General features: G+C 35.3%; 1 protein-coding gene across 1 annotated transcript in view; it reads left to right on the top strand.

The window, feature by feature from the left end:
* The window catches only part of Arih1 (ariadne RBR E3 ubiquitin protein ligase 1), a 125719-nt gene that overhangs the window by 35757 nt on the left and 74783 nt on the right, over positions 1–15179 (top strand). The window contains exon 2 of the mRNA XM_005316767.4: positions 10878–10945. Coding sequence (XP_005316824.1) covers positions 10878–10945 — 68 coding nt within the window. The remainder of the gene's footprint in view (positions 1–10877; positions 10946–15179) is intronic.

The following is a 15179-nucleotide window of genomic DNA, read 5'->3' as shown; positions in this document are numbered from 1 at the left end:
CTGGGGATTGAACCCAAGGGCTATGTTCTACCACTGAACTACATTCCAGCACTTTTTATTTTTTTATTTTGAGACAATCCTTGCGTTGAATTTGGGATCCTCCTTCCTTAGTCTTACAAATTGCTGGAATTATAGGAGACTCTGAGATTACAAGCAGGTTGGAAATGGTTTGGTATGGTTTGTTTCTATCTTTTAAAAAATAAAAAGCACCAGTAAGACTTTTTATTTCAGCCAAGAGGTGAAATTGATCTTTGACTAAACTAGTTAACTTTCAGTTTTGGTATCATACGTGTGGATTTTTCTCCTTTGACCACTCTGTAGGAATGGTGCTATAAGCATAAACATTTAAAAAATTTCCTCTAATAAATATTCAACAACTCCTAACCTATGTGATTTGGGGCTAAGTCACTTACCTCTCTAACTTCATCTGTAAAATGAATAATGCCTACTATACATAAAGTATTGATCTGAGGTTTAAACATAACTGTAATGTAATATAATAGTGAGTTTTTTTATTTTTTATTTTTTGTTTTGGTTTGTTTGGTTTTGGTGCTGAAGATTTAACCCATGTACGCTCTACTACTGAGTTACATCTCCAGCCCTTTTTGTTTTTCATTTTGAGATAGGATCTCACTAAGTTACTGAGGCAACTTCCTGCCTTAGCCTCTTGAATTGTTGAGATTGTAGGCATGAGGTACTGCACCCAGTAAAGTGTTTAGCAATTGTGTCTAAATAATTATTTTGAATTTGTCCATCTGTTCATTTCTTTCTTTCTTTCTTTCTTCTTTTTTTTTTTTTGGCCGGGGGTAAGGGGGAGTACTGGGGATTGAACCCAGGGTCTTGTGTATGCTAGGCAAGCACTTTCCCAACTGATCTATATCCCCAGCCCCTGTTCATTTCCTTTTGACACTCATTTTTCCTTTTAAAAGAACTATGCTATGGGTTCTGTGCAGGTTGGATTGCTTTTATAATTTAGTATTTAAAATTTTTTTAAAAAAATATTTACTTTTCATTGTAGTTGGACAAAATACCTTTCTTTTTAAAAAAATTTTTGGTTGTAACTGAACATAATATCTTTATTTATTTTTATGTGGTGCTGAGGATCGAACCCAGGGCCTCCCACGTGCTAGGTGAGCGCTCTACCTCTGAGCCACAACCCCAGCCCCTAATTTTTTGAAATTTTACATTATATACAATGAAATATACTCTTTGGGGTATGCAATTCTGAGTTGACAAACTCCTGGAACTGTGTAAGCTACCCAGCACAGTGTTTATAAACAATCCCCCCATCCCAGTCTCTCTCTCTCATTTATTCAGTCAAACCTTTCCCCACTCTTCATTCTTGGTAACAATAGATCTGTACTTCAATCCTATAATTTTGCCTTTTCCATTGTATCAAATAATCATACCAACCCATTTCTTATTGTACTGCTGAGGATCCAACCTAGGACACTCAAGCATGCACTCTACCACTGAGTTACATCCCCAGCCCTATTGTAACTTGCATTTTTGTTTTCTTGTTAGAGTTTAAGAGATTTAAAAATACAGTTTCTAGATACAAGTTTTTATAAATATTTTTTAGCGTTGATGGACCTTTATTTTATTTATTTATTTATGTGTGATGCTGAGAATTGAACCCAGTGCCTCACACATGTGAGGCAAGCACTCTACCATTGAGCCACAATCCCAGCCCCTAGATATAAGCACTTTGTCACGCGTGTGATTTGCAAATGTTTTCTTCCACTTTGTGTTGTATTTTTTAAAAAAATTTTTTTAAAGAGCAAGTGAGAGAATTTTTAATATTTATTTTTTAGTTTTCGGTAGACACAACATTTTTGTTTTTATGTGGTGCTGAGGATTGAACCCAGCGCCCTACCTATGTCAGGCGAGCACGCTACTGCTTGAGCCACATACCCAGCCCAGGTTGTTATTTTATTTATTTATTTTTATGTGGTACTGAGGATTGAACTATTTGCATTCTGCTAATAGTGTCTTTTTGCTTATTTATTTATTTATTGACCCTGGGGATTTAACCCAGGGGTACTCAACCACTGAGCCATATCCCCAGCCCTATTTTGTATTTTATTTACAGCTGAGGTCTCACTGAATTGCTTAACATCTTGTCCTGCTGAGGCTGGCTTTGAATTGTGATCCTCCTGCCTCAGCCTCCCGGCTATTGGGATTATAGGTGTGCACCATCTGGCTTCATCCTTTTGCTTTTGATGAATTCCAGTTTACCAGTGTTCTTTTAAGGATTGTGCTTTGGATATTGTGTCTAGTAACTATTTGTCAACTCAAGGTCACAAAGATTTTCTCCTAGAAGTGTTGTAGTCAGATTACATTTATGGGTTTTATATAAAATGTGAGATACAGTTAAAGTAGATTTTTAAAAAATGTCGGTGTCTTAATTATTGCAGCATTGCTTTTTGGAAAGACCTATTTTCACCATTGAATTGTTTATTATTATTATTCCATATAAAGTCATTTGCCATCTATTTCTGGTCTCTAGTCACTTAATGTGTGTAACCAATGTTTTTCCAAAACTGTAGCTTTAAAAGAGAAGTCAGGTAATGTTCTGTTTCAAAATTTGGCTATTCTAGTTTTCTTGCTATTCCATATAAATTTTAGTATCAGTTTGATAACTACCAAAAGACAAAAACAAAATAATTTACTGGGATTTTGATCGTTGCTGAGTGATATACAGGTCAATTTGGGAAGAATTAACTTTTTTATTTGTTTGTTTTTTGGTATTGGAGATTGAACTCAGGGGCACACTGAGCCACATCTCCCGCCCTACTTTGTATTTTATTTAGAGACTGGGTCTCACTGAGTTGCTTAAAGCCTTGCTTTTGCTGAGGTTGGCTTTGAACTCCTGCCTCTCCGCCTCCTGAGCCACTGGGATTACAGGCTTGTGCTACTGGGCTTGGAGGAAAAATTTATCTTTTGTTTTCTTTCAGTCTGTGAAGATGGTACATCTCTCCATTATTTCCGTGTTTCATCAGTATTTTGGAGTTTTCAGCACATCAGCCCTTTACATGTACCCTAGATCTTGCTAAACTTATTTATTCTAGCATTTTTTGGGGGGAGAGCCATATGGTTTTCTGTATAGTCAGACACATCCGTGCCTAGAGACAGCTTTCTTCTTTTTTCCTCTCCTCTCCCTCCCTCTGTCTTCCTTCCTTCCTTGGTGTGCTGAGGTTAGAACCCAGGGCCTCATGCATGCTAAGTGAGTTTGGCCCATTAATGTGGGCAAAGAGTTTTCTATAGCATTTGTCATAAGTATTTGAGAACTTTTTTTCTTATATGTATTTTATATGATAATTTTTTTGCATAAACTCTTTCTTGTCAGCTACATCCGGCAAAGTTTGATGTACTTTATTTTCATTTTTTTTCTTTTGAAATTTCCTTTTTTACCCTTGGGTTATTTTAGTAGAAAATGGTATAATTTCCAAGTAGTTTCTGGTTTAGTGGATTAATGAGAGAATAGTATTGAAATATCTAAGTATTGTGGATTTGTCTGTTTTTCTGTAATTTCTATTGGTTTTTGCATATTTTGAAGCAAAAACCAATAGAAATTACATGTTGGGGACATATATTTAGGATTACATCTTTTTGGTGAATCATTGCTTTTTACTATTGCTTTAGGGTTTTGATTATTTTTTAATAGAGTTTTTTTTTTTTTTTTGTACCAGGAATTGAACCCAGGGACATTTTAGCACTGAGCTACATCCCTAGTCTTTTCTATTATTTTCAGACAGGGTCTTTCTAAGCTGCTTAGGGTCTCCTTAAATTGCTGAGGCTGGCTTTGAACTTGTAATTCTCCTGCCTCAACTTCCTTAGTTTCTGGGATTACTGGTGTGCCCTACTGCGTCCTACCCATTGTAAGGTTTTTGACTGATAATTTTCCTTGTTCTTATTTACTTTGCTGGAACTATAGCATCTGCAGCTTTTATTTGGTTAGTGTTTGCATGATGTATTTTTTTCTGCCTTTTTGCTTTTAATCTGTATGCTTTACTACCTTAAAAAATGGTAGTAAAACATATAGTTTTGCCCATAAGAAACAAACAAAAAAACTAAGCTGGCAATTTGTCTTTTAAATGGTTTGTTTTGAATATTTCCATTTAGTGTAGTTATTGATGTGGTTGGATTTAGGTCTTCTATTTTCTTTTTTTCCTTGTTTTTCTGCCTTCTGGACTATTTGAAATTTTAAAAAATTCTTTTATATGTGTGTTGCTTGCTCGCTCATTCATTCATTACTCATTGCAGGGGCATTTTAAACACCTAGCCACATTCCCCAGCCATTTTAAAAAATTTTTATAGGGGCTGGAGTTATGGCTCAGCGGTACAGTGCTCACCTCCCATGTGCAAGACCCTGGGTTCGATCCTCAGCACCACATACAAAAATAAACAAGTGAAATAAAGGTGTTGTGTCCAACTACAACTAAAAAAAATAATAAATATTAAAAAAATAAAAAATTTTTATTTGGAGATGGTGCCCTGCTAAATTGCATAGGCCCTTGCTAAATTGCTGAGGCTGGCTTTGAACTTGGGATCTTCCTGCCTCAGTCTCCTGAGCTGCTGGGATTATAGGTGTTATGCCCCAGCTATGTGTTCCTTTTTTTTTTTTTTTAAAGTTATATCTATTGGTCTTACTTTTTAGAGTGATTGTTCTGGGGTTGTGGCTCAGTGGTAGAATGCTCGCCTAGCACTGGGTTCGATCCTCAGCACCACATAAATGTAAAATAAAGATATGGTGTCCACCTAAACTTAAAAAATAAATATTTAAAAAACCCTTAAAAATAAATGTATAACTATTCACTCCACTCAGAATTGATATTTTTCCACTTGAAGTTAAACCATAGAAACCTTAGTTATGTACTTTTATCCTAGCCCCTTTATATGATAATTGCCATGAGTTCTGTCTATATACATTTAAACCACCACACATTCTCATTTTTTTTTTACTTTTAATGGTTTTATGTTCTCAATAACTCAAGAGGAGAAAAATAGTCTAAAATATGTACCCAGATATTTACCATTGCTGTTGCTTTTATCTCATCTCCAGTTTGAGCTTTCTTTTTTGTATTATTTCTCTTCTACCTGAAGAACTCTTTGGGCATTTGTTTTAGAGCAAGTCTGCTAGAAATTGACTTTTTCCCCCCTTCCTTTTGTCTGTGAATGTCTTTGTCTTTATTCCTGAACTTTACTTTGCCTGAATATACAATTCTCGGTTTATTCCTTATATCCCACAGGGCCCTGAAGGAGAGGATTCATTATTTCTAAATTTATCTTATTTATTTTTTTGTGGTTAGGGGGAATTGAACTCAAGGCCTTGCATAGACCTTTACTCTATCACTGAGCTACATCCCCAATCCTGTTCATTATTTTTTCAAAAGAATGTAACTGTTAAGATTTTATAATTTTTATTGATATTTTTTCAAGTTCACATGTGTGGGCTTTCTCTCATCCAGCAAGGAGGTCCACAGAACAGAGTAGAGGAGAGTATGGCTGCGGAGTTGCTAATCAAGACCTCCAGAGACCAAGGCTGGAAGCAGGGTCTGATTTTATTGTGCAGTTACCATGTGTATATACTCAGGCAGTATCTAAGCAGATTTCAGGAAGCCACCAATACAATTTCTTGCCAACTGTCCTTGCAGCAACCATTTGAGAAGTAGGCTGTGGAGCAAGCGCAGGGACTGAAACATGTGGCCTCACACCCAGGACTGTGTCTACTAAGGGGTAAGCAGTTTACCGTCCAGGCACCTAGCCCGAGGGGAGTGGTTTGTTACTCAGACTCCCTTAACATATGCCATGTATACAGTACTCCATGCACTTCTCCCCACATTCACTGAGTTCTCTGTCATATCCTTTCTGACAATGAGCCAATCCAGTGAATTTTGTGGTTTTTAGTTCCAAAATTGCCATTTGTTTCTTTTGTGTAGTTTATTTTTGTTTTGTTTCAAGATGTTCACTCCAACCTAATGGATCATGACTCTAATAGGTGTTCTAGAATTCTTTGATTATTCCAATATTTGGGTCCTGTAGGGGCCAGCATCTATTGTTTTCAAAGAATGGATCTGTTGTCTCTTTTTAGAGTAAGATTTTGTTGTTTTGCCATGTCTGATAATTTAGATTCTTTTTTTAAATATATATATTTATTTATTTTTTAGGTGTAGATGGACAGAACACAATGCCTTTATTTTTATGTGGTGCTGAGGATCAAACCCGGGTCCCACCCGTGCTAGGCAAGCGATCTACTGCTGAGCCACAATCCCAGCCCCCTAATTTAGATTCTATATTGGACATTTTTCATGTTACATGAATTCTGGGTCCTCTTAAAATTCATTAGAAAATGTTGAAGATTTACAAGTCAACCAGGTCAGGAAATAACTTCAAGTTCTTTCTCATTTTACAAAGATGGTGGTTTTGTAAGTTTCCAGAGTCTTTGTTATGTTTTGAGTTTGCACCTCTCAGTTTCACTTAGTTTAATCTAGAACTTAGGCAATGGTTTGTTAATAGTTGTCCTAGAATACTTTGTTTGTTGTTGTTGTTGTTTTAGGAACACCTAAGGCTGTGCTAGTTCTTAGCGCTGTCATAACAAAGTAACACAAACTGGATGGTCCTAATTTTGGAATCTTTTGAAAGTCTGATGTCTGAAATCAAAGTGTAAGCAGATGAGCTCATATCATAGCAAGGATCCCTAAAAGACCTTAAAAAGTCTTCTTTGTCATTGAGATATTTCAGAGTTAGGTACCTGAGTTATAACTGTGAAAAGAAAGTAAAAAGTAACTTGGGATTTCTCAGAGGAAAAGGAAGGAAATATTATTATTGTTGTAAACAATCTTTTTTAAAAAATATATTTTAGTTGTAGTTGGACACAATATCTTTATTTTTAGGTGGTGATTAGGATTGAACCCAGTTCCTCACACGTGAGAGGTGGGCGCTCTAACACTGAGCTACAGCCCCAGCCCAACAGTCATTTTTTATGATTTCTGAATCATAAACACAGAATATCTGTGTTTTCTTAGAAAATTTCTGACCTCTGTTGTATCTAAAATTTAGTATTAGTGAAGTATTTTTCATCTTTCTTTTATACTACCATGAAAAGAAAGTAATACTGCAGTAAATATGACAACACAATATAGTTTCTAATATGCTCAAAATGTTTGATCAGATTATGAACCCTATAGAAAATTTTAAAACTGCATTTGAATTCTGTGGAAAAAAAAAAGTAAAGGTCTGACTCCTGGCCATATAATAAACAAACCTACAAATATTTGTGTAAATGCACTTGAAATTCTAGATAAGGTTTTAGGGGCTGGGGTTGTGGCTCAGTGTTGTAGTGCTTGTCTGGCACTTTTCAATCCTTAGCACCACATAAAAATAAATAAAAATAAAATAAAATAAAGGTATTGACATCACAACTTAAAAAAATAAAATAAATAAGGTTTTGATCCACAAATTGCTTTTATAAAGTAACAATGTGGTTTAGAAAAAAAAAAAGTGCCAGCAGACCCACACTTACCTCACAGACGACACAGAAGAGTTCTTCTTAACTCTTTCTTGTTTCTGATAGTTGCTGCGAATCCTTTGTATTACTTGGCCTGAAGATGCCTCATTCTGATCTCTGCCCTTTTCTTCTCTTGGTTTCCTTCCTTGATCTTCTCAGTGCCTCTTTGTCCTGTCCTATAATTCTTAAGCCTTGTTCCACATATGCACACCTTGCAGGTAGGACTTGGTTCAGATACATTATGGAGTTTATTTCTCCATGTGTTATGTTCTCAGCGATTTCCTCCAAACTCTTCAATTCTATGGGCATTTTCTTTACTTCCCTAGTCAGAAACCTGGAGTTCTTTCAGTTTTAGTCGCCTGCCCATGCCTTGGAGTGAAAGAATAAGGAAGGTGGTGGATACAAAGGTGGGGAGGACAACCCTCCTATTCTCTTCTTGCCCCAACAGCAGCCTGTTTTCTAATTTCCTCTGCTCAGAGTGCGACTTCACAGAATAGTTTTGTAACTGGGGGTGGTCAGGAGAAAGAGGAGGGGAAAAAAAGAAGAGAAAGATTCTCTGTACATTCTCTAGGAGTTTTTACCTCATTCTCTGCCCCACCCCCCAAAAAATGCACTTCTCTTTTTTGACTGATCACATTCATTATGTGATTTTCCTAATTGGTCCAACCTTGACTACCATCTTATTGGTTGTTCTTCCCTGCCTCCCCAACCCCCATTTGGCCTGCTTTTAATTTTCAGAGTTCGCTGTGAGTTGCACTTTGTTTTCTGTCCATAATTTTTAATTGTAGTCAATGGGAGATAGAAATACAGTGGGCTGGCTATACTCCATAATGACTAGAATCAAAAGGCAGATTGATTTGTTTTGTTTTCAAATTAATGAAGGTTGCAGTAATTTTTCTTTATTTGCTGTTGAGCTTGTTCTCCATGGTTTCCGTTACCCACTGTCAATCAATAGTATGAAAATATTAAATGTTCCAGAAATGAACAATTAATAAGTTTTTTTGGTACTGGGATTGAATGCAGAGGTGCTTAACCACTGGACAACAAGACAGGGTCTCACTCAGTTGCTGAGGCTGGCTTTGAACTTGTGATCCTCCTGCCTAGTTGCTGGGATTACAGGTATGCAGCACTGTGCATGGCCTAACAATTAAATTGTGCACTATTCTTGCCACTAAGATAAAATCTCAAGAAGTGAACCATCCCTTTGTCTAGTGTATTTACCTTGGCTACACTCTGCTTGATTAATCACTTAATAGCCTTCTCAGTTATCAGATCAGGTGTTGAGGTATCACAGTATCAGGTGTTCACTGGGGGTCTTGTGCCCTGTGAATAACATGTAAACATACAAGTTTTATGTGACTAAATGGACCCACTTAAGGGTAGAGTTTTGAATTTTGAGAAATGTATACCCTCAATCAGCTGCATGAGATTAATTTTTTTGTAACCTTTGGTGCTTAGTTCAAAAAGGGAGTCAGGGCTGGGGTTGTGGCTCAGAGGTAGAGTGTTCACCTAGCCTGTGTGAGGTGCTAGGCTTGATCCTCAGCATCACATAAAAATAAAATAAAGATATTGTGTCCACCTATAACTAAAAAATAAATATTTAAAAAAACTTAAAAAGAGAGTCAGTACATTTACCTTACAGAGTGTTTTGAGAATTAAATGAGGTACATAAAGTATCTTGTACAGGGCCTAGTTAGTATACAATAAACACAATGTAAGCATGATCCCTCATCAACTTTCCTTATGTGCAGTGCACATAAATGACTAGCCATTGATACAGGGACTTAGATCAGGTACTGAGCAAGGAAGAGCCCAAGGAGGCTCTTCCCCAAACCTATTAAATAAAATTATTAGGATAGAACCTAGGTATTTATAAGACTTTGTATAGTGAGTTTTGATAAATTAATAATAGGCTGGAACCAGTGATTAATATTGGAACTCAAGACACAGAAGAGGCACACTGGCAACAAGTCATTCTCGCTATCTCTCTTTTTTTTTTTTTTGCTTTTGCAAGTTGAGACTCTTGACAATTCCTAAAACATTTTTGCCCAAGCCCACTATGTAGTGGAGGAGAATGTAGTGTGCTGGATGTCATATTAAAGCGAACTGATTCTAGTGAATACCATTAAACTTAATTCTCTCAGTTGATTTTATACAAATAAACATATATTTATGATTAGTTCATAGGTTTCTTTTACATTTTAACAGTTTTTAGATTAATGATGTGTTTCTGGAGTTTTGAGTTAAAGAAGGATTGTTAAAGTGTCTTGGTCTAAGAAGTAAGAAGCACATAGGTAAATTAGGAAAATGTGCCTAGGTGGGTGATACAGTATCTGTGTCCTTTGCTTTTTTGTGAGGTAGAGTAGACATGAATGTATATGACTTTTCTTTACAAACGGCAATGTTGGCAACAGTTTATATCCCTTCATGACATTTTTTATAGAAGATTATTTTAAATCAATAGTTAACTAATACGTTGATCTAACTACAGAGAAATTAAAATTTTAGTCCATAGAGATCACTTTTTTTGTGGGGGGTGGGTAGTACTAGGGATGAAGCTTGGGACTCTGGTTTATTCTAGGAGAATAAACTACTACTGCTTTGTAAGTTGTATTATATTTGAAAAATAAAAAGCCAATTTAGGTTTGAGTTCCACTTCTAACATTGTAACTTGTGCTAGTATCTTTGAATAAGTCAAGTTTTTGCTAAACTCTTAGACCTGGTTGTGCTGTAAGTCAAAATTCAGTACCCAGATAGTAAGCACATTAGTTTTGTGGGAAATTGAGGTTTTTTTTTTTTTTTTTGTTTTTTTTTTTTTTTTACCAGCACTGAATGATAGGGCAGTAAACTTTGGTTCTATTTCATGTTGGCTTATTGTTCTAGAAATAAAATAGCTACTAAAGGTGAAAGTGCAGCCTAAGTACATGCTGTATGTTATTACATGATACAGATAATTTTTCATTTAGATTAACTGTGAATGAATGGTTTTGACTCATTTGAACTCTTTGATACAAAAAGTCTCAGATATTTTTATTGATTATATTTAGTGTGCTCATTGGTAGTCTGTTAAATCTCAGTTGCAAAAAACAAAATTAATTAGAGCTTGATTTAGTGTAGTAACTTACTTTGTAATTTCCTTTTCTTTTGGCTTATTTTGACTCCTATAGAAACCTGAAAGTGTGGCGGAATATTTTTAAATAGTCTTACCTTGCAATTAAAATTTTATATATTCTTAAAGGGAATAAAAATATATTCAAGGAAAGGAAACTTGGGTGGAGTATTATGGAAACTTAACATTTATTGAACTTCTAGGTTAAATTTAACAATGCAATTAATTTAAAATGACTCTCTTTTCTCTCCTCTTTAGAATCCAGCTACTATCACAAGAATACTCCTTAGCCACTTCAATTGGGATAAAGAGAAGTTAATGGAAAGGTAAGGAACTATATTTTCAGCTTTGTATTTAGAACAGAGAAAGCCTGTTGAATTGAACTTGTAAGAAGTAGGAAGTTAATATGTGAATAAACCAATGTGCAAATAATATAACTACTTTAATTTCTTATATTTTTCATCTGTGCACTTTGTAGTAAACTTAGTATTAGGGAATTCAGACTTAATTATCTTATTTTGGAGGGAAAGTGAGTGCTCTACTTAAGTACCAAGAATTAAAAGTAGATTGAGGGAAAAACGGCACTTGATACATTCTTGGAGCACAAATAAGATCTTCCTTTAATTGCTTAAAAACATGTCTTATTCATAAACCTTAAAGTCCATATTAAAGCACTAAAATGACATTTTATTCAGTGAAAACAAAATTGAAAAGTTGTCTAGTGTTTCCTGGGCACCAAACCAGCTATTTGTGTGGTTCTCTGATTTCAGGTAGGATTCTATCTTATTTATTGGGTATTTTTCTATTTTCTTTGAAAATCTTTCTAGTTCTAAAAGAGAAAAAATTATTTGGATTGGAAACTGTCAATGCCATAATTTATCTTTTTCTGTGTCTTAGATTGAAAATTTGGGACATTTAATAAGGAGGTAGAACTTGTATTTATTCTCTCAACCTTATAGTTAGCGATCTTAGTTATAATAAATAATTACAACTCCTTTTTTGGGAACTGAGAATTCAATATTGGGGGAAATGAGTGTAAAATATTGCCCATTTGGTTGTAAAACTCACAGAGCTTTGTAAAACAGATATTAGATAATACCAAGAATGTAACCTATTTCATGCACCTTGTGTCCTATCTACAGTTCAGTAGTAACATTAATAACTATCATCTTTTGAGTACCCTCTGTGGGGCATTATTAGATTTTTATCCTCCAGATAGTTTTTATGAGGCTAGAAACTATTATTGCTACTTAATTGATATGAAGACTAAGGTTTAGAACTTAAGTGATCTCCGTTTATAACACAGGGATTTAATTAGCAGCAGTATAAAAGTGTTCCTTTTTTCTATTTTCAGAAAGATTTATTGGATTCCAAAGCATATATTATAAACAGCTTGACCAGGATTCATGAAGGACTAGTGAGATTTAACAAAAAATCTGTGCTAGGAATTGAACCTAGGGCCTTACCCATGCTAGGCAAGTGCTCTACCACTGAACTATATACCCCCAGTTGTTTTTTTATTGGAGCTCTATAGTGACGGTCTATGCACAGAATGTAGCAATATAATTTGGCCAATATCACTCTTCTGTGCTGCTTCCCTTTGGTTTTCATAAGATTGTTACCCCACTCCCACCCCTTTATCCTTTTTCCTCTCTGGCTTTTACATATGGGAGAAAAGATACAACCCTTGACTTCCCGAATTTGACTTTTTTTGCTCAACATAATGGTCTCTTAATTTCATCAAGTTTTCTGCAGATGACATAATTTCATATGGCTGAATAAACTCCATTGTGTATATGTACACACCTCATTTTCTTTATCCATTCACACATAGGCAGTTTCATAATTTGACTGTTGTGAATTGTGCGTGTGCATGTATCACTATAGTGTGATGACATTAATTTTATATAAGTATAAATATTGAGTAATGATACAGCTAGGCCATATGGTAGTTCCATGTCTATTCTTCTGAGAAACCTCCATACTGATTTCCATAGTGGTTGTACTAATATACAGTCTGACCAACAGTATAAAGGTGTTCCATTTTCTTCACATCCTACCCAGCATTTATTATTGTTTGTAATCTTGATGATTGCCATTTTTAACTGGGGTGAGATAAAATTTCACTGTAGTTTCATTTCTGTAACTGGTAATAATTTTGAACATTCTTCATACATTTGTGGCTATTTGTATTTCTAATTTTTGAGAAGTGTGTGTTTTAAATTAATTTGCCAAATTTCTAATTAATTTATTTACTTTTTGTGGTGCTGGGGATTGAATTTAGGGCCTTGTGCATGCAAGGTAAGCACTCTACCATCTGAGCTATATCCCCAGCCCCAAATTTGTCCATTTATTGATTGGGTTATTTGATTTTTGTGGTGATACTTTTTTTTTTAAAAAAATTTGTTAATGGGTCTTTATTAATTTATATGTGGTGCTGAGAATCACACCCATTACCCCACACATGCTAGGCAAGTGCTCTACCACTGAGCCACAACCTCAGTCCCGGTGTTAGGGTTTTTGAGTTCTTTATATATTTTGGATACTAATCCTCTGTCAGAAGAGAAGCTAGCAAAGATTTTCTCCCATTCTGTAAGTTGTGTTTTCTTATTCCTAATTGTTTCCTTTGCTGTGCAGAACAGTTTGAGGGGTATTGGCATTGGTTCTTCTTTAAGGTTTTGTAGAATTCAGCTGAGAATTCATCTGGTTCTGGACTTTTCTTTGTTGGAAGGCTTTTTGTTACTGTTGCTATCTCATTACAAGTCTGCTTAGGTTTTCTATGTGATCTTGATTCAGATATACCATTTGTATGGTATATCAATTTCCATCCTTTCACTTTTAGCCTGTAGCTATCTTTGCCTATTAAGTGCATCTCTTGCAAATAAGCATATAGTTCGGTTTTGGTTTTTAGTCCATCCTGATAGCCTATGTCTTTTTTTTATTATTTTTATTTAAAAATTTGTTTTTTAGTTGTAGTTGGACACAATACCTTTATTTTACTTATTTATTTTTATGTGGTGCTGAGGATTGAACCTAGGGCCTCGTACATGCTAGGCGAGCACTCTACCACTGAGCCACAACCCCAGCTCCTAGCCTATGTCTTTAATCGGAGTGTTGAAACCATTTACATTTAATGTTATTACAGAGAGATGTTTATTAATCCATGCTGTTGATCATGTTTAATTTGAACCCTTTTCTCATTAGCTGGTTTAGTAGTCATCGGTTCCTTTAGTTTCTACTTGTCTTGGAAGGTTTTTATTTCACCTTTGATTTGGAAAGATACCTTTTTCTGGATCAGCAGTCTTGGTTGTTGACAGTTAACTTTCTTTCAGAACTTGGAACACATCATTCCAAGCCCTCCTGGCTTTTGGAATTTGTGCTGAGAAATCAGAAGTGATTCTGATTGGCTTGCCTCTAAATATTTTCCAACTTTTTTCTCTTGAAACTTCTAAAATTCTATCCTTGCTCTGTATGTTAGGCATTTTAATTATGGAACCCAGCACCTCACACATGCCATGCAAGTGCTCTACCATCGAGCCACAACCCTAGCCCCTTATTTTCTTTCATGTTGTCTGAATATTCAAGGATGGCTACATGGTCTTCCAGCTCTGAAATTCTGTCTTCAGCATGGTGTACTCTATTAGAGAGGTTTTCAACTGAATATTTTATTTGATTTTATTATGTCTTTCATTTCCAAGCTTGCTTTGGTTCTTTTTCAGTATTCATCTCCTTATCGAATTTCTCATTTAAATTCTTACTGTCTTCCTTAATTCATTCCATTCTTTATCTATGTTCCTTGGAATTCATTGTCATTTTTATAATGATTCTTTTGAATTCTTCATGTGATATTTTATCTACTTCAAAAATTTTGGGGTCAGTTGCTGGTGAATTATGGACCTTAAAATGTGTTGTATATGGCTGGGGTTGTAGTTCGTGATAGAGCGCTTGCGTAGGATGTGTGAGGTGCTGGGTTTGATCCTTAGCACCATATAAAAATAAACGAATAAGTAAAATAAATGTATCGTGTCTATCTAGAGGTAAAAAATATATTTTTTATTAAAGAGATGTTACATAGCCTTGTTTTTTCCTATTTCTTGTATTTTTCTGTGTTGAGTTTTATGCATCTACTCCATAAGAGTAAATATCACACATAATGTGGGCCTTTTTAGGGCACAGTGTTTAGTTGTCAAAATGTCCTAGAGTGATCTAGATTGAGAACCAACCTCCCTTGTACCTGTGGTATTCAGAGCCTTTGTGTTAATTCTCTCTTTTTGCTGTAGCCATTTCTACTTGGGGCCTGGTCCTTAGCTTGGGATTTTGTCTCTTCTATTCTTTGTGTTAAAGTGCAGCTGAAGTTTGAGTGTCATTAATTTGTGTGTGGAGCAAAGTGTAACTAAAGCATTTTGGTTGAGTTAAAGTTCAGCAGCAGACTCTCTACCTGTGAACTTGTAGCGTTCCTGTAAGTTCCCAGGACCTCATGGAAAGGGCAAAATAAATAATAGCAACAACTGAAGCAAACAATATATAGCATTAAAGTAAATAACCTGATTCCTACTATGA

The sequence above is a fragment of the Ictidomys tridecemlineatus genome, chromosome 5 (assembly GCF_052094955.1).
Source record: "Ictidomys tridecemlineatus isolate mIctTri1 chromosome 5, mIctTri1.hap1, whole genome shotgun sequence".
Classification (NCBI taxonomy): Eukaryota; Metazoa; Chordata; class Mammalia; order Rodentia; family Sciuridae; genus Ictidomys; species Ictidomys tridecemlineatus.
The sequence above is the reverse complement of the archived record's forward strand: the minus strand, read 5'-3'. Positions and strand labels throughout refer to the sequence as shown.